This window comes from Diadema setosum, chromosome 20 (genome assembly GCF_964275005.1).
Source record: "Diadema setosum chromosome 20, eeDiaSeto1, whole genome shotgun sequence".
NCBI classification, from domain to species: domain Eukaryota; kingdom Metazoa; phylum Echinodermata; class Echinoidea; order Diadematoida; family Diadematidae; genus Diadema; species Diadema setosum.
The window spans coordinates 7,942,945-7,969,526 of NC_092704.1; the positions used below are offsets into that span (position 1 = coordinate 7,942,945).

Consider the following 26,582-nt stretch of genomic DNA (forward strand, 5'->3'; position numbering starts at 1 on the left):
ATGATCCTCATGAAATTAGCAATTATCGTCCTATTTCTTTGTTGCCTAGTATATCCAAAATAAAAACTGTTTATAATAGACTTCTTAAATTTATAAATATGGTTTCAGAAAGAATTATTCTACTGACTTGTCATTGATACAAATTCATGGTAAAATTACGAATGCTTTTGCAAATAAAGAACATGTTGCAGGTATATTTTGTGATTTGAGTAAGGCATTCGACACTCTTGACCATTCTATTCTACTCTCCAAACTTAGTCATTATGGTATTCGGGATCAAGCACTTTTATGGGTTAAAGATTATCTAGCTAACAGAAGACAATATGTTATTTTTGATGGTTGTGAATCTGATCCCCTTTAAATCAAATGTGGTGTTCCTCAAGGTTCAATTCTGGGCCCACTATTATTTCTTATTTATGTCAATGTAAATACATCCTCTCTTCTCTCTTTCGTTTTATTTGCTGATGATACCAACATATTTTATTCTCATAAAGATCTTAAGATTTTAAATGATACTTTAAATATTGAAATTAGTAAAGTATCAAATTATTCTAAGTCTAATAAACTTCCTTTGAATACAAAAAAGACCCATTTCATTTATTGTAAACTTCATTCTCATAATGCAGATACGCTGATACATTATTAACATTGATGGTATCCCATTAGAAAAGAAAACAAATTCAAAATTTTGGGGATTACATAGATGAAAGTTTGACTTGGAATGATCATTTGCATCATGTTACAACGTGTATTTCTAAAAATATAGGGATTATTTCCAAGTTGAAGTTCTTCCTTCGTCGTTCAACTTTATCTTTATTATATAATTCCTTAATTCTCCCATATATAAGTTATTGTAATGCTGTATGGGGAACTTGCGGCTCTACCAAAATCAATTCTATTTTCAAATTACAAAAGAAAATTTGTACTGGATCGCATTTCCTGGCTCATACTGATTTTTTTATTTCATGAACTTAAAACATTGAAGGTTTTTGATTTGAAGATTATTCAAGTAGCAGTAATTATGTTTAAACATATTCATAATCAACTTCCACAATCGTTTGATAACATGTTTAGGTTTAATACTTCTGTCCATTCGTACCCTACTCGTATGTAGAAATTTCCATCTTTTGAATCCCAAATTATTAGTGACACATAAATCTGTAAGACATTCGGGTCCGGACAGTTGGCATAATCTCCCGGACAATATAAAGTTTTGCTCAAGTATTTGTTCTTTGAAAGCTTCACTAAAACGCTATTTGATACAATCATATTCTCCCCACTCATCAAGATAACAAATATTTATAGTTAATGATTTTTTTTTCAATCTCTATTTTCCTCCTTCAACTACATCTTGCACTCACACCTGCAACTGCACGGCACCCACCTGATCACCTTCCTCCAAGAGAGTTGTGTCGTTGGATAGTCCTTTTATGAGGTCTCCATCCATTTCAAGCTTAATCGCTTACGATGGTGGTCTCCTGCATTCAATGATCTCTGTTATTTACTGAAAAATACTGTGTATATTTTGTTTTATGTTTTTGTGTATGTACACTGCTCAATGCAATCACCTATGTGCATCTATTTGTGTACTGTTATCGATTTATTTCACTGCACTTGATATTCTTTGTCTTTGTTCTTTTTTAAATTTGTATTTAAATTGTATTTGATTGAATGCAGAAATAAAACAAATCAAATCAAAAAATGAAAAAAAAAACAGTATAGGATCCTTAACAGAGCAAGTGAACAAGACAGATCAAGAAAGAGAAGAAATAAATTAAGACAAACATATAGAACAGAAAAGATATGTTTATATATATAAACATAAAAGTTACGAGAACAAAAAGGAGTTAAGTACTCGCCTGCAATACTTGGAGAATGAATCGCCAACAACCGATTCCATAACTAATTACTAGCAGTTATGATATATTCTTCTTTCTTAATGACATATTATACAAATATACATTCGAAGAGTCTGCTTGAACAGGATGATGTCTGTTAAAAAAAAATGCCAGTGTCGTTATTGAAACAATCTGTATATATTTACATTCGCATAATATGTAAAGATATGGAGAATGGAGAAAATGTCTGAAATTGAAAAATCATAAGGGACATTTTTTGTGTGTGAAGGAAAAATATATTTGATTACATCAAGGTTTCGACAGTCTTTTTTTTTTTTCAATTAGTTATGTTCACCTTGACGCTTTTAGGAGGGTGTGCCTGTACCTCCAGGACTACTGTTTATTCAATAAGGGGAAATTTACTGCGACTAAAAAAAGATGTAATTTGGATGTGCTTCATACTAGCAAATGAGAGATTGTAGATTTATCAGATTATTTTCCCCTGAAAAATGTATGTATTACTACAATTTAGAAAAGTAATACAACACATATTTTTTTTTAGCAGATTTGGATTTGGATTTTGACCTCGTTTTAGTAGTATTATGTATAGCGGGTATATGTTTACGATTACACATTGATATACCAGGTGTAACAAACAAAAACATTTCCCACTTTTGATCCTTAATAGTTCCAAAACTGTTCATCAGATAACACTGTCATTGATATGAGTAATAGCTGAATAGTGTTCAATTTAGTTGGAGGTAATTTGAATACGAGAGCATGCATAAGTTTCGTTAAATCCATGATTAATTTTATAGTTAAGTTTCAGATTTTGGTCAAAGTTGAACCGTCTGTACAAAATTGAACTTTACACAAGGACCAATGATGTGTAGGTGAGTATGTGCTTACAATGACCCTGAACAATAAACATGAATACAACGAATGGCACCTTTTCAGAGCTCTGCTGACTAGGCTTCTGGACTCTTGCTCCAAGGTACATAAATTCTTTATTAATAATTCATGATGGATTGCCCTGGGCACTGCTAGTCTGAATTTATAGTAAAGGGTAAAATGCATGCACATGAAAAAAAAAAAATAAGCGCATGTTTTAATGTGCTTTCATACACTACATTTCAGGATGAATAAAGACTAACTGTGATAGCGGAATTTCTCATGAATATGTAACAGCTCTCATTCAAACCCTGGCTATTGTTCAGGACCATTGTGTAGGTGTTGATCACACACTCCCATACACACCAATGGGCACCTGTGCAAAAGGAAAGTTTTGTACAGAAGGTCGAAAATAGAGCAAAATTTGAAACCTAACAAATAAATCTTGAATTTAATGAAACTGGTGTATGCTATCATTTTTAAATTACCTCCAACAAATTGTAGACTATTAAGCTATTGCTCATATCAATGTCAGTGTTATTTGATGTATAGTTTTTGAAACTATCGAGGATCAAAAGTGGGATTTTTTTTTTCCGTAACACCTAGTACATACATATCTTTATGTACATATACAAATGTAATAATGTAAAGAACATGCACATACTCGCAAACCAGACGAAAATTCATTCATACATAAAGTATGCAAAAACATAAAAAAAAGAGACATCAATTTTGCTTGCCGAAAGGATTTAAACCAAAGAAAAGGCAAAAAAGGATATACATTAAAAAACATTCGTGACAAATGATTAGCTCGAATCAAGCGTTAAAGTGTATCTTTGGCAAAAAAAAAAATTGAAATGTGTAAGAGCTACATTTCAGTAACCTATTACACCAAGAATCAGAAAAAAAAAATGTTCAATATTAGCAAAGAAAAATTAAAGTTATAAACATACCACTAAAGCCAATGGGTCTGTAGACTCACTGATTTAGTTCTTATTTTCTATATCAAAATATACTTTTTCTTCATTTGTATGTAACATTTTTTTCTGATTGTTGGTGCAACAGATTACTGAAATACATCTCTTTCACATATCAAAAAAAAAAAATATTTTTTTTTTGACCAAAGATACACTTTAAGAGTAGACGGGAAAATGGAACAAGACATTACATGCCTTAATTTCCATGAAAGCGTTGACCGTTTTCAATGTTTCAATGTTTTCCCTCGATTTTGAACTTTCAATGATTGTTATTTTGTAAACTTCAAAGTATCGATAATCTGTTTTTTAACCCGTTGAGGACGAGTCCCGAGTATACTCGGGCAGGTGTCTATGGGAATTGCGTGTTGTAGCAAAATCAAAACCAAAACCGCATACTCGATGACTGACTGTTCAAGCTTGTTAACGATTGATGATGTAATCGAGATATGATCTTTTAAAGAAAAAAGTACCATTGTGTTGTGCAGGTAATGGATTTCTATACGTTTCTCTTTTTCTACTAATGTATGTGACATCGTGTCGTGACAAATTTTAATAGTCGGTTTTCGAAAACAAGTGCTAGGTTTGTGGATGTTGACCAAGTTGAGTTTTTCACTTTAAATTTCATACAAAGGTTCAAACAATGGTAGAATAGATTGCTGTGTCTATAGAAACGGGTGGTATAGTGTAATAGGTTACTTCCTCCAAATTGTCCTCTTTCTTCTCTTCCTCCGAACTGTCATCTTTGTTCAAATTAAAGTAAAAAGGCATTTCATCCTCTGCCTCCTTCTCACCTGTCCCCCATTCCTGACTGTGCCTTTGACGGTCTTCCTCCAACGGCGTCTTTTGCATCAGGGTCAATCCAGAAGATTCACACGATAAGGCACCAAAACTTTTAGCCTGTCCAAGTTTATCCGTAATAGATGAGAAAACAAGGTCTCTGGAAGCGGTATGGGTCTCTTCTCTGATCCCAAACTCATTGAAGGGATTATCGAATGAATCGTTACTAAGCGAACGTTCCTCGTCGCCATCAGGGCCAATGTCGTCGTTGACTGACATCTCACGTGACTGATGAGCCGGAACACTGCTGGTGCATGCTTGCGGCTTGGAAGAACACGAGCTATCCCGTGCATTTCTCAGAAAACTCAAACGACGTCTCCAGCGATGACGCTGTCGAAGATAAAACGGCTTTCGCAGGCGTGGACGAGCGCAAATCGCTATGGTAATTAACAGCACTACACCAAGACCACCACCTACTGAGATTGAGATGATGAGCACAAATTGTAAACTTACACCTTCTGAACTCTCAGTGGACAAGATCTGCTGTGTGGAATTTCTTATTTGAGTATAAGTTGTCGTCACTGCTTTGGTCGTTTCTGTTTCGTCTCTGAGGGTGCTTCCTGTTGCCGCGCTCCCTGCCACAGAGGTGGTTGATACTGCTGTAATGCCAGAGAATTGGTCCGGAGTATTTGTTCCTCCTCGTTGCGTGATGGAATCCTCTGTGGCCATCGCAGGAACTGTCGTTGCAACCGCAGCTGTAGATCCACTAACGAACTCTGGTGCATGGTTTCGATCAGTATTACACCGAACAAATTGACTATCATTCGATGTTTGGAATTCTACTTCAACTCCTCCATATGTCTCAGACATGTCTATCAGAAACAGAAGCCTACTATCGTCGCCTGCATATCCAATCCTGTTTCTGCCGCCAACGCGAACGACCACTTTTCTTTCTCCGGTGGGTCTTTGCCAGCCGTCAAGTACACACATGATGTTCGTATCCATTTGTCTGTAGTTTTTATCAGCTGGTAACAAGCAATCACAAACAATTATTTGGACATCATACTGTTTTAAAACCGGGTATTCGGGCGTTGAGCCATTATACTGAAGCCTATTGCAAGTATACTTTCCGTAGTCAGCTGTGGCTATATTGATGATATGAAGCTCAAAAGAACTCATGTCTTCTGAATAATGCTTCCGATATGCATATGAAATCCGGGTATCATTTATTATATGTTGAGCTTGGCCAAGTCGTGGATTGAAAACTACTAATTCAATTGGTTCGTTGTCACGATGTCTTTTCCAATAAACCAGCTGGTCCAAGTGATTTGGAAAAAGACACAACAGAGTCATATTTGTTCCAACACCGTAGTCTCTGGGTATGGAAACTCCTTGGCTTCTCACAGACAATATAATTAGTATCAATATGGGAATAACGCAAAGCCGTCGACCGAGGAGAAAATTTGAAATGCAATTACGAGAAGACGGCATAGTCACTCCAGTTTTGAAGGAGATCATTATAGTCTGAGCATCCATTGGTAAGGCACTTTGTTAAGGAATGAATCAAGACAGTTTGCAAGTGTTTTCATCTCCTCACTGTATGCAAAAGGATAAAAATGTTTGATAGATATCAAAGGAGCACCATCACAATGTTCCAGTACATCCAATCACAACTATACCTCTTCACAATTACTGAGAACAACTGCCTCCTTTATGGCTGGTGATCATTATGATTCGTTCTTATCAACAATAGGCTAGGCATTACTGTGACGTTTTACCTCCCTAAATCAATGTCCTCGCGGCTAATGTCACTTTCACTTGACTTCTCCAAGTCATTGACTATAACATGACAAACACAACTGACAACGGTGAGAGATTCGATTATAAAAAAAAAAAAAAAACAGATGAACTAACGGTACCTCGAAGTACTTCCTGGTATGAACGCCGAAGTAGAATCTGAGCGTGCAAGTCTAAGCGTGATGTTACACCTTTTGAGTAAACGGAGGAAGTGGCCCAAAATGATTTTGTTACACTACTGTCACACTACTATTACTGAAAAGAGGTATACAATATTATTTTTGAATACGCCGATATGTTTCGAAGAGCCTCAAGCCAGTTACAGGGAGAATTATTATGTTCTTAGAAACCCTGAAGAAGAATTAAAAGGTATTCAAGTCTATATTCAGATCTGTTCTATTCGAGTTTTGCCTTGTGCAGCACATTATGTGGACCCTGTGAAACTTCGTGAAATCCATTAAACAAACATAATGTGGGAATTCATGGAATAGGAAGTGTCCACTTCATTTCTCCATCAGGGAGGTGGGAAGAATTCCCACCTCAATGATTTCTCATTACTGTTTTCCCACTTGTTCTATGAAAACAGAAACTAATGTTGCCTGGTGAGGACGAGTCCCGAGTACACACGTATACTCGGGCAGGTGTCGATGGGAAATGCGTGTGGTAGCAAAATCAGTCCGTCCACGGGCTAAGTCGAAAAAAAAAAAGTTATGACATCTTTCAAGTTTGAAATTTGAAGCTGTCGCCAGATCACAAATTTCATGTTCACAAATATTTCATCATGTTTATAGGAAATTTAATGTTGGTGTTGTTGAAAATAAATGAAGTCAGAAGTGATCATTGTCAACCTCATCTGCTCATGGTTAATGAAAACAAACTTACAAGCTTAAACATTGCCAGCAGGCGTATAGCTACAGGTCAATTTCGCCGTTCTATGTGATTCCACGATTGTGTTTTATTCATGTGGTCTATCGTTGCCAATCTTTGTTAACATATCAAAATCGGATCTAGTTTGTTGCGGTAGAAGCGCCACCTTGCACCTTTATGAAAAGATAATTAAACTTAATTGAATGATTTTGCTATACAGACAAGTTCACACAAATGAATGCAAGGCGGACTCAGTGAAATGAAATAGATAAATCTTCCAAAGCTTGATTAGGAGTTTGTTTTACAATCAGTTTCCATCCGTAATAATCATTAAACGTATAGAGCACCACAGTGAAATGAACCATAACAATAAGTCACTTCGGAGTTCCACTTTGAGCATGAGCAGAAACAAGGTCATTCAGACCAACACGCATGTTGGTTTCTAAATTCACTGCATGGGATAAGCATATGTGATGTAATGATTATTCATGTAATCCTTATAAAATAATGCTGCTTGCCAGCATATCCACCTGAAAGCAAAAGTGGTATTAGGCAATATCAATAGAAAGAGATTGTCAATGCATTCAATGCAAAAAGTGCAAAGTACTTTCGCAAGTGTTAAATGATGGATCATTCTGCTCATCTGTACGCAGGTTTATTCTTTGTTAGAAAAGGATTGATGAATCCATAGATTGCAGAGACGCAACTCTCCCGTTTTCGACGGGAGATCTCCCGCCGAAAACCCATTTTTGCAAAATCTCCCGTTCTCCCGATTGAGATTTAGTTTCTCCCGACCTGGCTCTGTGTCTCCCGTTGGAAAGGATTTCTTACTTATTGCTATGGTATGTTGAAAAAAAAAAAGCCTTAGATAGCACCAGAGAGCATCTAGAAATCTAGGAACTTCGCACTTCGTACACATCAACTTGGAGTCTCCCGTTTGCTAGGGGTTTCAGGCGGGAGAATCTCCAGATCAGAAGGTGCTTTGGGTTGGAGTCTCTGAGATTGACACGTAAAGCTTTTGCGTTATGTCGCTCTGAAAACGAGTGAAGTGCCCCTAACCGACTGAGAAGAAAAAATGGTCATTCGTACCAATACAATGTGTCCATGAGCTAACTCCGAACTGGCTTATCCAAGGTTAGATGGAATCGTTTCAACGAAAGGAATAGACATGTGGAATGTTTAAATTTTAAATTTTATATGTAGAGGGAGATAAACTGGAGAAACTCACACCTGAACCTTAACCCCTCTGAATGATATATCTCTTTCATGCGGTATGCTCTTTATCAAATTTGCAAAACTCTCTGTGGTTCCAGGCTGTGGAATCAGCAAAGTGAATATTATTCAGAACAGATTTAAACGAGATTCTGAAAGGTTTTTACTCTCATAATCTCGAGTTGAAGTTTAATAGAAACGTTCTAGTTCCTATAGGCCCTACAATTCCTTTCATGCAATCCAGATCACCACTTTATTGAAACTCTTGTTTCTTGGTCCTCACAGTGATACACTGGGACATCAAGCCATTCAATCATGTGGTGCGTCATCAAAATAGGCTGTAAAGCGCATTGTGATACGTAACAAGTGTGACATACGCTATATAAAAACCAGCTATTTTTATTCACATTACCCGTATACTAGTAACTCGGATATCATAACAGGAAGAATGTGAGTAAAATTGACTTTGGCAATATAATCTGTTCAGTTTTACAACTTACTTTATCTATCTATTTATTTCTTTAATTGTTTATTTATTTATTTATTTGTCTGTTAATTTATTCATTTTATTCACCTATTTTAAAATCATTGATTCATTCATTCACCTTTTATTCATTCATTTGTTGATTTATTTTTACATTTTGTAAGAAAGTAGAGCAATTGTATCTATTAAAAGCTTAGCATGCATATTGGGAAATCATAAATCTGCTAATTAACCCCCTCCCCACCCCCACCCCCCCCCCTAAAAAAAGACAACAACAACAACAACAACAAACTAACTTAATTTTTAAAAAAAAAAACATATTTCTATGTACAGTATTTCGTCATGACGTATCTTGTGTCTGACTTCAACCAATAGGCTTAAATATAAATGTGCACAGAACTTGCATTTTGTTTTTGCCGTCACTTTTTGCTCAAAGAAGCTTTTCCGAGTCGTTTATGAGGAGGTGGAGGCTACAATACATGTAATTATGTGTGTGTTGTGTTGTGTGTGTGGGTGTAGAATACTAGGGCCCATTCTTTGTGTGAAATCTCAATAGAATGTGTTGTATGCCTTGATAGGGTCACTAGCACTGTACATGTACGTGCAGTTCAGTTGACTTGTAAAAAGTGTTGGTGAAGTGGATGGTGATCTTGCTGACCTTTCTATCTTGTGCCGTTACAGGAATATTGCGCTTTTTTCGGCTGTGTAAGTAACTTGGCTTTTCACTTAAGAAATGTGCACGAAAAATGTGCACGAAAAAGAAAGTAAAGTACATGTACGTGATTCGTCTTGCTTTGGTAATCAATGGTAATGGTAGTCCGCAGCTGTGTTTGCAAGGGAAAGTATAGTTTTCCACAATTTGTAGTCCCGAGCATTTAAAACGGTGTTTGTTGTGGCGTTTGTTTGGCCTTCCGTTTCTCAACCACACTTGATCACTTGTTTTGACAATGCCGTGTTATTATGCATGCTGATATTTTGCTACCCCTTTTTTCTCTGAAGTCGATAGATTGGTCACCTAACATATTCAGCAAGGAAAAAGGCTGGTAACGTAACCTCGGTGCTGTAACCAGTCACGGGTTGGGGTCGCGGTCCGTCGCTGGTGCGGTAACTGTAAACTGGTGGTAGATACATAGCCAGTGTAGAAGTCTATTCTTGACAGCTTAACCATGGCCTTGACCCCTCGTGCATTTTTACTGTAGATTTGAACATTGGCCTACAGCTGTAGATAGGTGTTTTGTTTTGTTTTGTTTTGTTTGTTGTTGTTCATTTTCACTTTCAGCAGCCGTAACGTTGCGTTGGTGGCCTAGAGTCAAGATTATAATGATTATGTAAATATAATTCCATAATTCCAAGTTAGATCTAGACAATATACAATGTAGGCATAATGGGCTTACCGTTCTGTGATGTAAAGCACAGCGCACACTCTTCTAAAAGTCAGTTTCAAACTTTTAGTTTAGGGTGAAAATAATCTGAGCCTGCTAGATTCAGCATAGCAATCACTAGCATAGGCTTCCATTTTTAACAAACTCAGCCTATAGCTGTTGGTTTTACAAAATGTAGATAGTACATTAGTAGGCCTACCATGTTTGTGGGTAAACTTGCCTCACGGGTAAACTCAGCTCAGCCCCTATACGACCCCAAGACAAGGGGCTGTGTTTACCTGTACAATGTAGGCTGAGTTTACCCACAAATATGGTATAGAGTGTCTCTTTACAGAGCAGAGGATCTACAGTATACAATATAAGTAGTTTGACAGCAGATTTATGCAATAGGTCAATAGCACAATCAGGGTATGCAATTGTGTAACAGGGTAAAAATGAGAAAACTTGGTGAAAATGTGTTTTTTGCTGTTTGTTGTAGCTGAGTGTTCAAATTTTCATTTCATGTAAAGAAAGAGTCAAAATTTGTGTTAAACTGCGCATAAATTAGCATTTTAATTAAGGGTGTCAAATTACATTGAAATGACTTACATTGGAAAAATTCATTTAAAAAAAAGGAAAATGTTTTTTTCATCTGAAATTGCTTTTAGATATTCCTGATAAATACCCCTTTCATTCATTACTAGCACAAAGCCATGACCTATTACAAAATATGAATTAATGTCATATTTTCACTACCGGTACTCAAAATGGATGATCAATTTCGTAGACATACTTTGAATTCATATAAAACCACTTTTATGTATTTTACAATATTTCACTTTTGCCAAAGAGTGAAGAGGTGAAACTTTCAGGAATAGGTAACAGACATAATACTGGCCATTATTACAAAGTTTTATGAAATTAGGGCTGGTACTTTGGAAGATATGATATTTTTCATCAAAAAATTATCTGTACAGTTTGACCTTGAATGTGCACATAATGTTTGGATCCATTCTCATAATTGTAAACACAGATAGAAGAATGAATATGAGATTTATGATGACTTGAGTTGATAATTAAGGTGTGACACTCAAACAATGACATAATAAGCCAAAATACTATGTCTTTACTTATGATATCTTTAAAAATTGAAAAAGCAGTGAAATACGAACACTGAACACTTATCATATGACCTTAATGCAGTAGAACATGGGCGTGGATCAGTCTTATTTTTCCTCAGCAATTTGTAAAAATATAAAAAAATAAGTTCTTATTTCTCAAATTTGCTAAAATTTTCACACAATAGATTACAACATATACAATTCATGGCTAAAAAAGCAAGCATATTCAATAAAGGCAAAATATTCTTTTAAGTAGTCAAATTAGGATATACCTCACTGAAAATAATTTTAAAAAATGGCTGCACTTATTTTCCTCAGCATTTGAAAATGGCTCACAACTCAAAACTGGCTGAACATTTATTGGCAAACAGCACACCATATTGTAGTGTATCTCCAGTACTTCAAGGAAAAGCAGAAAGATAAGCTGTTTCTCCATGTATACATGTAGATGTACAGCATGGGTTAAAAGGTTACAGTGTCACAAAAATAAGCCAGCATTACACTCCTACCATGACGGGACTTCAGACCTCATAACTTTCTCCAGCAGGAAGGACCACTGTTTTTTATTGCATGGAAGCAATGCCAGGAAAAAAGCCATTAATTTGATACCAAACACATAGGGGTAGACTTAAAATTAGGCCCTCAAATCTTGATTTTACATTTCAAGTTGTAAAACGCTTTTTTTGATGCATTACATGGGTTTTGGGGCACTTTTTGGTAATTAATCTTCAATAATTAATAGTAAATGAGAAGAAATTAGCTATTGTATTACCACATGTGATTATTGATATCTCAGCATGCTGCATGTGAATTTTGAAGTCAGTTGGTGCATTATTTTAGAAGTTACAATTTTTTAAAGTGAGAAGGTCATGATTGCATACAGATATTATGTACCCTGATTGTGCTTATCACCAATATTTATGAAAAATACCTTTCCAATTCAATTATTTCCTACAAGTCAGTGCATTCATTGTAATGTTGTGCTGGTATAATGATTTAATGTTAAAACATTAAATCATTATACCAGCACAACATTACAATGAATGCACTGACTTGTAGGAAACAATATGGCATTCAATTTTAGCATCATGTACACTTGTAGTCTATACACTGTGGCATTGGTCATGAATGTGCCAGAAGCACAAACATGAAAAAAAAAAGCACACAGATAAAAGCCTGAACTAGTTGTAAATCTCAAAGACTGGTGACACATACAAATGTACATAAAGAGCCCTAGAATTTCTAAGACTTGCCTTTACTGGATGGCATCTTTCTTCCAAGTTTTACCAGTGACAAATTACAATGTTCTTTTAAATGATTGTAATAGATAGATATAGAATGTACACTTTGTAAAAATTAACAATGTAAGAATTTGCCCTTAAATTCATGTGAACACTGTGTTTTATACCACTTGTAGACTGTGGTGAACTTACAGTACGTGACATGGACCGACAATTATTACATTTTGTTGATGTACATTGTAACATACGACTGTACATAGCCTACATGTTGTACATTGTACGTTTTATTTCAAAAGTTCATTTCGTTTATTTCATTTTCAACACATTCATCACTAAGTCTAGAAAGGGTATAAAATGCTGAAGTGTTTGATAAAACTTAAGGGTTTTAGTTAACTTTTCTAGTTAATATCGGGCCATTCAGTTGAAAAACAACCAATTTTCAGTGTTCATTCATTACTCTGGGTATTTGACCACAGAAATGCATTTCTGACTCAAACGCGTTTACAATCACACTCTTTTCGCTGTCTCAATAAGGAATTTCTCACCCCGTAATCGAAACAGCTTTGTGTTTATCATCTGCCAAAATCTCTCTGAAAGTTGTTCAGAATCCTAAATTCTGCACCAGAAGTGAGTTGTTAAACACATACCGCGTTTAGTACTGCTAGCAGGTTTCAGAGCCTCCTCAAGGAGGTTTGAAAGCCCACTCTGGAAAAGCAGCCTCTGACCAGTTTGTTTATATACTGCTCACCAAAAGCAGGCCCTAGCAGGCCCAACCAGCTCCTCTCTGATACGTGGCGCAGGCTTTTGCGGGAAAGTGTATAAGTTGAAAGGCTTTCTACAGCAGGGATTGGTCAAGATGGCTCCAGGGTTGTTGTAAGCGGGCGATGACTTTCAACGATAACTTCCGGCTCGGCTAAAAAGCAGCTTCTCGAACCCTCAAGCGTTTACTGTAGCAAAGGCTGCTATAGCAGGCTCTGAAACCACCCCTTGTAGGTGGTTTCAGAACCGGACCTGATCTGATCTGATCTTCTTTTGTCTGTTTATATACTGAGCTGAAAGGCTGCTTGAAGCTGCTCTAGGAGGCTTCAGAACCCCCTTTTTGCTTATTATAGACGGGGTACCAGACACCCAATGTCATCATTTCACAAGGTTTTTTCTGAGTTGTACAGTACATAGGTCTAGTTTGTCCTTTTTTCTTTTTTTAAAATAAAATCAGAAAAATCAATGTGACATGTGTCCTTGTAATTGAAGTCTTGTGGAATCATACATTGTACTGTAGTATACATAACTGTACATATATGCCCTGCAACTACTAGTATCACTTTTTATTTGGGGAGAGAGGTTTTGGTTGGTAAATCGTCAACAAGAAACCTTGATTTCAATTATATTTGTGTACAAACTAAACACTATATATAAAGTTCACTTACTTTTTTTGTTTTGTTTTGTTTCCAGTCTTTCTCAGGTTAATGGCTCTTGACTCGTGAAAATGAGGGAATGTCCAAGTCATGCCTGTCTGACAGTCTAAAGCTCAGCCAAAGGATCTCATTTACTCTAAGGTGTGAGATAACCAAACAGCAGAGGAGCCATGGACACCGTAGTAATCGTTGCCATAGCAATCCTGGGTATCCTTTTCGTGGCTTCGTTCGTCGGACTAGTGGTTGCGTGCCGTCACAGATGTCGACTTTTGGATATCAACCTCAAGGAGTCTATGAACCAGAGGTGAGTGGTGTTAACCCGCTGGGATTGAACCAACCAGCCAACAAACAAGAAATGTCCGCTTCTGTATGGTGTTCATATGAAAATGGATATTTCTTTTCTTACAGCCTACAATAATGAGCCATTAGTTTTTACTCATCTGCCCCCTCTAATTAGGTTTCTAAGGCAGGAATTCAGTCGGTATTGTTGTGTAATGATACATTAAGTTATCACTACCTCCTCCCATTCCACTGTGACCCGATATATCTCTTCACCTCCGGCCAGTCAATGACCCCTACCAATACTCTCCACCTCATCCAGTGAGTCATCGACCTTCATCATCCCTTGAGTATACATTGTACATCTAGCCCCATATCCAGGTAAAGTCAAACTCAAACATCCTGCCCTTCCCCCATTGATTACTTAGAATTGTTTTTTAATCCAGATCCGATAGTAGTTCCTCCTTTCTAAAACTATGTGTAGTTCTGCCTTTGTTACTGTAATGACCAAAGTTTTGCCCACTTAAAACCCCTCTTTAACATGAAGACTCCACCCCCATTCACCCATTCACAGTATGTGAAACCAATGTGTCTCATTCAATGTATGAAGAGAATTGTACCATCAAGAAAGAGACTTGGAATCTGAAACTCGAAGAGAGAGGATCGCCACCAAACACCTCTCGAATAAAGTGCTGTCCAAAAATAGACTCAACTGTGTGTCGCAAGTAATTCATTGAGCATACCTCTACTGTACAAATGTATAAAGGGCTCCATCCCAATACACAAAAGTATTTATCTGCTGTTGTGTTGCTTTGGAGGGCCAAGCTCCAGCAAGCTTTGTGGTTGCTAGGCAAACGTTTGTGAAGAAGTAGAATCCGTATAATTCATATACAATGTTGTATTTTCCATGATTACATGTAAAGACCTGACTGTAAAATCATTCACTCCAAGATTGCATCATTCCATCAATACTCAATGCTGGTACAGAGAGATAGGGGGATGCAATCTAATCCATTTACAGTGTAGCCTGGATGTTAATGCAAAAAATAAGAATTACAGACATCCCTGTAAACAGTCATTCTTACCGATCACTTCATTTCACACCAAATTTGAATGTCTCCAACTTTCAAACAAGTGCACGCAAAATACAACTGTACTAATTTGTTCAAGAAGTTTTTTGGTATTGTCAATGAATCGTTTCATCAAGAAATTAATTTCAGTCTCATGCAAATTCTCAACAAATCAAACTGTGCATCTTAGAATACATTTTCCAAAGCAGTGGAAGACTCATCATAAACTGCTCTCGAATTCATACAGTTTTCAACCCCATTTACCTGCAGTGCAAGAGCTATTCCAAGAATTGGTGACTGTAACATACAGTTGTATCAAATACATAGGCCTACATATTGTATATAAGTGGCTAAGAAATTACCTATTATTCACAGTGACTGTAAACTTTGGCTTTGCAGTGGTCGCTTGAACTTAGCCCTGGTCGATGATGCTGAGATGCCGCATGAGGACTACGAGGTGGAGCTACGGGACGTGTGCAGCAACAACAACCTTGATAAGATCTTGGAGGATGAGGCATGGGTGGATGATGCCTCGTAAGTCACAGAATCTTACCTTCACTAGGACTGATATACTGTTATTTACAGTGGTTGTGTCATTGCTATTAATGTATACAGCATATATTCAGCGAGTCTAAATTTCACGAATCGGAACTTCCCGATGATTTCACAAGTGGTTAAATTTGCGATCATGGAGTACTGTACTGAACAGAGAAGCAGAATTTGCAGTATTCCCGCATGTAATACAGAATGTAAAAAAAAAAGATCTTAAACTTTTGATTTGAAACAAATACCACATTTTGTATTTCTGCCGCCAAATCTTTTTACCCTTTTTCTTCTGAAACTCGACCAAAATGTCTACGACTCCATCAGAGCATTGTAGAAAAAAGGGTCACACATTCTTCTCCTGGTTCAAGAGATATTTCTCAGTCATTCTGTGTTCCTTCATTCTCAATACTCACCCTGTCTCTCCACCCAACTCCAGGGGTCTCATGCCTCACTGTATCGCCATCCTGAGAACCTGCCACGAGCTCACCGAGAAGCTGGTTGCCATGACGATGGGGAACCCCCATCACCTCAAGTCCTCCGAGAGCGTGTCCGACATTGTGGTGGTTGCCAAGAGGATAAATCCCCGGTGAGACAAGCAAAAGAAAATGTTTATCCTTGAAGACTTACCTTGTCAGTAATTGATTGATCAATTTAGTGTATGTATGTTTATTGTACTTTGCATTTGTGTTTTTCCCTACCCCCTGAAATAATGTGAGGTTGATGTTATTATTTGAAGTGCTGTGATACATGTTCACTTGTAAGGGAGCTATAATACTGATATGTTTAAAGTTAAATGTACCTTCTGTATTAAAAGCCATATATCTGGGCATAAAATGTTACACGACTTGAAGCCAATGGCCATTTTTGCAGTGGCGTATCTGGGGGGGGGGGGGCAAGGGGGGCACGTGCCCCGGGCGCCACTCCTTGGGGGCGCAAAAAAAAAGAAAAAAAGAAAAGAAAAAAAAAAAAAAAAGAAGAAGAAGGAAAAAAACAAAACAAAAAACGCCCGGAAGGGGGGAGGGAGAATGGTGGTGGTGGTGGGTGGCAGAAAACCAAATCAAACAAGATAAAAACAAAACATGATGATGACGCGGACAAAATGACAATGTTTATTGTGTTCACTCAAAAATTCCATGTTCTGTGAGCTGAAATACAAACATTTTCGGCTCGCTCGCTGCGCTCGCTCGCCAAAATTTATATAAAAAAGAAGGTAAGAACAAAACATGATGATGACAAAATGACAGTGTCTATTGTGTTCACACATGTCATTTTATATTTAGCAGGCAAAATGTTTCACGGAGCAGCGGCTGCCATTTCTTTCGTTCTGAAGCGATCGCCAATTGAATCAAAAGAAGGCGCCAACGGGTTCGAACATACGGGGGGGGGGGTGCGCAAAATAATCCGAATCAAACAAGATAATAACAAAACGTAATGATGACGCGGAAATATACAAATTTCGGCTCACTCGCTCGAGTATTTTTTCAAGTCCTCAGTTTGTTGGTATAAATCGTTATCTATAAGGCCGTCACTATATCTTGATTAGAATTGTAATATTTAATAAGCAAAAAATAACAAGAGTTTCATGATTTGTAAGCTGAAATACAAAAATTTTCGGCTCGCTCGCTACGCTCGCTCGCCAAAATTTGTATTAAAAAAGAGAAGAAGATAAGAACAAAACGTGACGATGACGCGGACAAAATGAAAATGTCTATTGTGTTCACTCATGTCATTTTATATTTAGCAGAAAAAATGTTACACGGAGCAGCGACTGCAATTTCATTCGTTCTGAAGCGATCGCCGATTGGATCAAAAGAGGACGCCAACGGTTTCGAACATACTAGGGAGGGGGGCGCAAAAACAAAATCAAAAAAGATCAGAAAAAAACGTAATGATGACGCGGAAATATACAAATTTCGGCTCACTCGCTCGTACTAATTTAGAGTATTTTTTCAAGTCCTCAGTTTGTTGGTATAAATCGTTATCTATAAGGTCGTCACTATAATTGTGAGATTTAATAAGCAAAAAATGACAAGAATTCCATGTTTTGTAAGCTGAAATACAAAAATTTTCGGCTCGCTCGCTGCGCTCGCTCGCCAAAATTTATATCAAAAAAAGATAAGAACAATACGTGATGATGACGAGGACATAATTATACAAATTTCAGCTCACTCGCGCGCACTGATTTAGAGTAGGTTTTAAAGTCCTCAGTTTTTTGGTATAAATCGTTATCTATAAGGCCGTCACTATATCTTGATAAGAATTGTAATATTTAATAAGCAAAAAATAACAAGAGTTTCATGATTTGTAAGCTGAAATACAAAAATTTTCGGCTTGCTCGCTGCGCTCGCTCGCCAAAATTTGTATTAAAAAAGAGAAGAAGATAAGAACAAAACGTGACGATGACGCGGACAAAATGAAAATGTCTATTGTGTTCACTCATGTCATTTTATATTTAGCAGGAAAAATGTTACACGGAGCAGCGACTGCAATTTCATTCGTTCTGAAGCGATCGCCGATTGGATCAAAAGAGGACGCCAACGGTTTCGAACATACTAGGGAGGGGGGCGCAAAAACAAAATCAAAAAAGATCAGAAAAAAACGTAATGATGACGCGGAAATATACAAATTTCGGCTCACTCGCTCGTACTAATTTAGAGTATTTTTTCAAGTCCTCAGTTTGTTGGTATAAATCGTTATTTATAAGGTCGTCACTATAATTGTGAGATTTAATAAGCAAAAAATGACAAGAATTCCATGTTTTGTAAGCTGAAATACAAAAATTTTCGGCTCGCTCGCTGCATATACGTGATGATGACGAGGACATAATTATACAAATTTCAGCTCACTCGCGCGCACTGATTTAGAGTAGGTTTTAAAGTCCTCAGTTTTTTGGTATAAATCGTTATCTATAAGGCCGTCACTATATCTTGATTAGAATTGTAAGATTTGGTAAGCAAAAAACGACAAGAAATCCATGTTTTGTAAGCTCAAATACAAGGATTTTCGGCTTGCTCGCTGCGCTCGCTCGCCAAAATCTATCGAAATTCATTACATTTAAATCACCCTCAAAAGATCCCTAAAAGTGCTTGAAAAAGCATCATGTGGACTTTGTTTAAAGTCCCTACCGGGATGGGGTTGGGGTTGAACACTTTTTCAGAAATTAGGGGCGCAATTTTCGTGCTTGCCCCGGGCGCCGTTTTCCCTAGATACGCCACTGCATTTTTGCCTCATAAGTTTTTACTAATTGCCACTGGCATTTAATGCATAGTGTAGACAAGAACTTTTGTGCGTATTTTACAGTATATTGTATTGTATGGTATGGTATTGTATTGTATTGTATTGTATTGTATTGTATTGTATTGTATTGTATTGTATTGTATTGTATTGCAGAGCAGTGAACATACAGATTATTTTTCTTTCTATGGGGGGGGGGGAGGGTACAGGGTGGAGGGAGAGAAATATTGAGTACAAAAGTAAAACAACTTCTCTCTTCTGATACATTGGTAAGTGTATCTGATTTGTTTTACTATCCAGCTCAAACCCATGAAACCCAGGAAATGCATAATGATTCAGAATATCTTTTTTCAAATTCACATTCACATTCCAATTCCAATTTTGTTTTTATTTTTTCTTTCAACACAAGATACAAAGTACCAGATAATGCTTGAAATTGGATATATTAAAATATGCATTTTAAGAATACTATTTTAATATTGTATTATGAACAGTGATACTTCAATTAATTTTTCAAGTTTCTCTGCCCACAGAGTAAACAATAGTTGTCTGTGTGTGCTTATTATTTTTGTGGTTTATCTCTTTGCCTTGCAGGGTGGATGATGTGGTAAAATGTATGTATCCTCCAATAGACCCACGCCTTCTTGAAGCAAGGTAAGAGTACTATTCCTGAAGTACCTTATTATAAAAGTTTCCTGAAAGATAGAAATTAGATGTACATCTTTGACAGACAGACAAATGGTTGCCAATCAGGGCAGCAGACAGATGCAAAGTGGGGCAAGCACCACGAGTTTTCATGACCGTTACTATAATCATGTGATAAGATATTGCACTGGCACCTAAAAATAGCTTGCTAGTCAAATGTGACAGCGATATGATGCAAATGGTATTTACCTTTTCAGCCCTTACCATGCTTTGAATGCCAGTTGTCATGCACGCTGGAGTGCCATCAAAACCAATTGTCATAAATGTCTGGAAACTACATTTGTAATTGTCAATGAATGGGGATTAGCTAATCCCCTTAATCCCTATTGTGTCACCATGGTGTTCCTGTTGGACTGGGGCACATTGCTACACTTGAGTGGGCTTGCTAACTTTACAACTAGGTCAAGTTTGGATGGATTGCTGAATGCTGATGAAAAATTTACCATTTGCAAATGAAACAAAAACCCAGCATTAGTGCTTTAAAATAGTTAAATGTGAGTTAGGGATAGAAACAACCAATGTGAAAATTTGAATCAGTAAAGTCGATGTTAAGTCTTGGTAAATATACAAAATGTGAACAGTAGTTTTAATAAAAATGTTTCCAGACTAAACCGTCTACAGTTATGGTTTATTGAGAAAAATACTGACATCTCCTTATATTTTAGGTTTTACTGCAAAAACTTTATATGGGAGGGTGTTATGTGGTACAACAGACCTACACATACATGAAAGGCGATATTTTGAACATTTTTCAAATCACTGCTCCCAAAGGTAAACTGGACCTTTAAGCTAAATGCCCCAGCATGTAGGGTTATGAACAAGGCTTCCTTAGGAAGCATTTCCGTCATTAGTCAAGATGCCCAAGACATCGCGGTCTTGTCCTACACTATCCTGTAGGACAACATTATAGCTTTTGCAGAAATGCATTTTCGTGGACTTTCGTGTGTGATATGGACACTGTGCTTGTATGAAGTGACTGTCATTCACATATTTTCTCAAGAAACATAATTTTCAATTAATGAATTCTTGAGTCGAGTTGTTTTTATTGCAACTGATTGACAAATTGCCTTTTGTCGATATAAATACAGCGTAAGTGCTGATTGTTCAGTGGTTTATTAGTAGCTAAGAAAAATCCAGCCCGAATCCAGTATGTATGCCTATAGATGGTTTTGTTATCATGGCTACTGACTAACACCCCGAATGATTGTTGTTTATTTGTTTTTAAGAGTAATTTGTCAATCAGTTTGCAGTAAAAACATTATTTTATGATTTTAATGAACAACCATAATTTGATTGGAAGTAAATGTTATTTCTCTCATTTTGCTCCTGTTTTCAGTCATATGTCAGAGTTTATGTCGCTTTTCGTAGACTAGGCATACATTATACCCTTCTACAGTATGTTACTGTATCTTTTGATCATGCTTACTCATCAGTTTTAGTGGATATATATACAGTGTATGATTTGTTTGATTCCAAAGTCTCTGACAGCCTGTTTGTATGCACATGTTGTGCAGATTCATTTTACGACGTAGCCTCATCCTCCACACAGTTCCCCCACACAGTTTGCCCCCATATTTTACGACAAGCCAGAAATATTTGTTCAGAGCATGTACTGTACACCCATCCATCCATGTAGAATTTGCATTCTCACACAGATTAGATTGCTGTACTGTGACATTTAGGGTACCTAGGCCCCATTTTGTCAAAAGATATAATTGATTTTAAATTTCCTCAACACACAGGCTGCCATAGACTTATGATTGAAATCAACTATGTAATCAATTATAACTCTTCATAAAACAGGACCCTGGACTTTATATAGCCATGGAATATTCTTTTCATTTTATATTTTATATACAAAACCTGTTTTGAATGTGCATTTTTTAAATACCCACAATGAAACGGACATGTCTGAACAATGAAAATCACATCTTTATTTAGAATAAATGAAAAGAAAAAGTGTACAGCTGTAGATATTCTTGCCAGAAACCATGTACTTTGAGCTGTTTCAAGACAGATACAGGAAATTTTGGCGAGGCATTGTGATCAAAGTGATGCAGTTGATGGTGATGATCAGGGGCGGATACAGGAATTTGTAAAGGGGGGTGCCTTTACAAAATTAAAGGGGGGGGGGCGCTCGCCCAGTGTGCTCCCGCCTGGATCCGCCACTGATGATGGTGATGATTATCTTCATTCCCCTCATTATCTATCCTTACGTATTGTCATTTTTTTTTATATCCTTTTTGATATCATAAACCATATTTTTTCACAGTTGTTTCATTGCAAGTTGTCATTGATATTTATAGAAGGAATGGTAATTCGATGTGCTCCTGCTATAACAAACACAGTTGTAAAGTAACAAAATTTCATTCAAAAAAACAGAGTAAACATTGGGGTCCCAAAATTAATCCTTCAAATATACTTTTTGATTGTTTGACCATAATGGAATTTTGATGTAATGAAAGAAAACTGCTGCCTGTATCAGTAGTAGTTGTCAATCTGCATGTAGTGTTAGGGGGAGGAGCAGCGACAGGATGATGTCACTAAAGTTGGTTTTCAATAAATGCGTGTGATTGGTTCAGGTCTGCCGCCCTCCTCCTGTCCCTCCAACATCTGGTCTTGGTAACCAAGCAGGCATGCCAGATGTCCAGCTATGTGGAGTGGATAGACGGGGCCATCCAGCGCATGGAATCTCACCTGCAGGTCAGCTCTTCCCCTTCCCTCCCCCCCCCCCCATCAATTTCTGTCTGTCATTCTGTCCGCACACATTGATGTGACCGTGCACCACAAAACGAACAAAAGTGACCCTGCACCACAAAACCAACAAAAAGTCGCCAGACATGGATTTTTAGTTAAGGGAAGATTCTGAAAGAGCAGACTCTAAGCTTTAAAATGATGTATAACTCAATTTAAATGGACTCCCCTAACCTACCTAAAGACTGGAAAGAAAGCACACACTCAGGAAAAGTGTGAACTGAGAAAAGAGGCTCTGAAGTACAGGGTCTATTCAAGCACTTAATCTTTCACCAAGCCGCACTAGCTGTGTCATGAAAGGGACAAAACACAGGATGTCAACCACCAGAGCAACAACAATGGAGGGATTATCAGATCAAACTGAAATTAAGCATGTACGATCAGCACATTCTGTCCATGATTAATGCCAACTTACAAAGCAGTAGCATTATCCTTTCAAAACTTATTAGACTTGAAAGTGAAGAGTGTACAAAGGATTTCAAGAAATGAAAAGGGGCCTCTCCTACATACCTGACCATTCTATACTCGCCCCCAAAAAGGGGTTGTAGAAAAACTGCTGAAAACACACTTTCCCATTCGTGTTATGATCCCAAACTAAAGAATAATGTAGAAGAAAGATTATAGCTCTTTCAGAAAATATGAAAAACTCAAGATTGACATAGTTGACCCATTTCACCTGTTTTGAGTCCTCACGTAAAATCAAGGGGTGCGACTTTTTGTTTGTTTTGTGGGGCACGGTCACAAAAAGTCTCACACGTTGATTTTGTGTGAGGACTAAAAATGCTTGGAATGGGTCAACCTAGACAGTTTTGAGTTTTTCATATTTTCTGAAAGAGCAAATCTTCTTTATTGTGCTAAAGTTTGGGATCATAAAACAGACAGAGAATTGTGTTTTTAACAGTTTTTCTTGTGCACTTTTTTGTAGAGTACTGTGAAAAGTGTGTCTCAAAGATTCCCCTTTTCATTTCTTAAAAACCCTTTGCACACTCTTAACTTTCAACTCTAATAACTTAAGAAATGATAAGGCTACTGCTTTGAAAGTTGGCAGTAATCATGGACAAAGCATGTTAATGAAGCATGCCCAATATCAGCTTAATCTGATAATCCCTTCATTGTTATTGGTCCGATGATTTACATCCTGTTTTTTGTCACATTGCACAGCTAGCACGGCTTGGTAAAGATTAAGTGCTTGACATGCTTGAATAGACCCTGTAACTTCAGAGCCTCTTTTCTCAGTTCACACCTTCCCGGAGTGTGTGCTTTCTTTCAATTATTTAGATAGGGTAGAAGAGTCCATTTGAATCGAGTTATACATCATTTTAAAGCTTAAGAGTCTGCTTTTTCAGAATCTGCCCTTGACTAAAAATCCGTGTCTGGCGACTTTTTGTTAATTTTGTGATGCAGGGTCACATATGTCAGTTTATCTCTTTCCTTGCACTCATTGAATGTCTGACTGTGTTTCTGTCTCACTGTCTGTCTCTCTCTCTTTCTGTACAACTACTGTATCTCTTTATCTGGTAATTCAGTCTTTGTCATTCTTTACTAGGCTGTCATTGAAATCATGTATCTAAATGTTCATTGTATTTATGTAACTACATACAGACTTATACCTTTCTTTTAAACAATATTTATTCACTTTCATTCAAATAGTGAGAGAAATATCAATTTACTTTGGTATTGCTGTACCATTTAAGTAATTATTTCAACAAAGATAGCATGTGAGGCATACATTTCATTTGACATACAGCCAATTATGTTGTACCCACAAAAAAAAAAAAAAAATGGAAGTACATTTATATCTGTGATAAGACAGTTCTTCCATGCCATCTACATCATGTACATACACATACACAAGAACACACACACACACACACTTAAATATCCACTTGGTCATTTGGTTATTTGCAGGTGTTAAGAGATGCGTCCATCACATGGGAAATGACCACGTCGTCCTCAGAGAACCAACTGCAAGCAGTCATCCTCGGAGCGGTCGGCCCCGCCCCCCATGTCGCCCCCCTCTCTTCTTCCAACGTCTGACTGGGCAATCAAAGGCATCCTTCCCCCTCGTCCAGTCTCCATCTGAGAGGAGTGTTGGGAAGGGAGATAAGGGGAGAGACATGCTCATAGGGATCAACACGACACCAGTGCATATAGGAACAGGTGATGGTGGAGCAATTTTCATTCTGTATTTTCATAGATTCATGTTTTGAGGTGTGTGCTTTCCACTATTGTGGAACTGCATCGTCTATTCCTTGAGTCTTCCAATGCATAAACATACACACTTTGTAGACACCAAATATTCTGGTCACCCTACGTATTGTTTGACTCCTCTGGTCCATATTCTTGATGTGTGGTTCAGGATTTTGCTGATCTGCAGAGTTCCAAGGTTTGGTTGTAGGTTAGTGATGTAACAATTAGCCAACACGTAAAGCCGAAACATCGTCCTTGTATGCCTGCAGAACTGTCGATTATTGCTCCAAAATGTACACATCCAAGCTGTATGCATCAGAAATGTGTAAAGAAACGCTGTAATAACACAATTTCATTTGTGTAATGACGAAAATGTGAAATATGTGTATTAGCAAAAAAGGTTTGCTGGACCGACAATCTCAGAACTTACCCAATCGTGGTTGCTACTTTATTTTTTATGATTATTAATAATCTGCAAATGGGGCCACAGCAATATCCAGCGACCTTCCACGCTCAAGAGTGAATCACATGCAGATTGCGATTGCGAGGGCATGATCGATCATCATGTGACATTTTACCTCCCCACAATGCTGAACGGGGAGGGCCCTTCTGGAATGAAAGTCATGAACAATCAGAATTACTCTGCACTTTTGATCTCAAAATACTCCAACACAACTCATCATCCTGGCCAAATCGTGTCAGCCAGGTAAGTTTCTTAGGAGACCCTTTCAGTGCATTGCAAGCAAGACGTTGGCGAGCAAAATGGTGGAAAATAAATTTTGAGCCCTTCCAAGAACTATGTTTTGGCGTTAAGGGTTGGGAATGGAAAAGAGTTTTCCTAATTTTCTTTTGTTGTGCTACTCTCTCTCTCTCTCTCTCTGTCAGTAATTTAGATCACTGCTTCTAAACCTGTGGGCTGTTGCTCACTAAAGCTCTCTCAGGTGTGCCGTGATGTCGGCCAAAAATGTAATAAAAATTATTTGTATTTGAACTAACGGGGCCTGAAAAAAAAAATGGCAGGAGCCAAAGTGGGCTTCTGGTTGAAAAAATGTTGAGAATCATGGATTTTGATAATGAATGAATTATACTTCAAGGGATGACCAAAGTCTAGATTGTGCCTTGATGTTTTTTGTAAAGGAAGTCAATACTTACAAGTACTTTATTTTCCCATCTTTTGAGAGTTCAGTTAATTCTTGTAAATTATTTTGTAATGCCCTCCAGTTCTTGAGAGCAAACTCACAATACGAGACTCACACGAGAGGGAATGCATTCATAGTGTGTGATGAACATGATGCTGTTTTTGCTGCAACAGCAAGAAAATTTGGCTTTGTCATACACTCTTGAGCTGTGGAGCCTCTTTCTTTGTTTGAGTGTCTGGAAACCATCTTGTCAATTTTGACAGGGAGTGGATTTGGAATGCCCGCTTGTATTTTCTGGTGAAACTCAACATGCAGGAACCTCCCACTGCAGGTTCATCCACAGACTAGGCGAAAAGTGCATGTAGTTATCTGAAAACACACATCAAATCTATGCCAACAGGCACAAGCATTTGAGTTTTGAATTTTGAAAATTACCCAGGTGTGTTTGGCGAATTAGATACATGTACTATACAAGTGTCTCTCTGAAAGTTCATATGAAACTCCATGATTTGTAATGTGTGCATGTTGGCAGCCCTGTAAGGCCATGAAGAGCACTTAATTAAAGCCTGAAGCAGTCCCTTGAAGTGAGGATTTTTTGGAGATGGGGGATGGAGAAAATACAACTAGAACAACATGTTCTAAAAATATTATATCTATTTGAACAAAGAGAACTGCCATCTTGTA

General features: G+C 37.4%; 1 protein-coding gene across 1 annotated transcript; it reads left to right on the top strand.

The window, feature by feature from the left end:
* The first annotated feature begins 9,464 nt into the window (after positions 1 to 9,464).
* LOC140243877 (transmembrane protein 98-like) lies at positions 9,465 to 24,715 on the top strand. The gene is made up of 7 exons (XM_072323549.1): positions 9,465 to 9,548; positions 14,019 to 14,285; positions 15,730 to 15,864; positions 16,313 to 16,462; positions 19,705 to 19,764; positions 22,398 to 22,518; positions 24,478 to 24,715. Exons 2-7 carry the CDS (start codon positions 14,152 to 14,154, stop codon positions 24,604 to 24,606), a joined length of 729 nt encoding a protein of 242 aa, XP_072179650.1. The 5' UTR covers positions 9,465 to 9,548; positions 14,019 to 14,151; the 3' UTR covers positions 24,607 to 24,715.
* Positions 24,716 to 26,582: the final 1,867 nt, after the last annotated feature.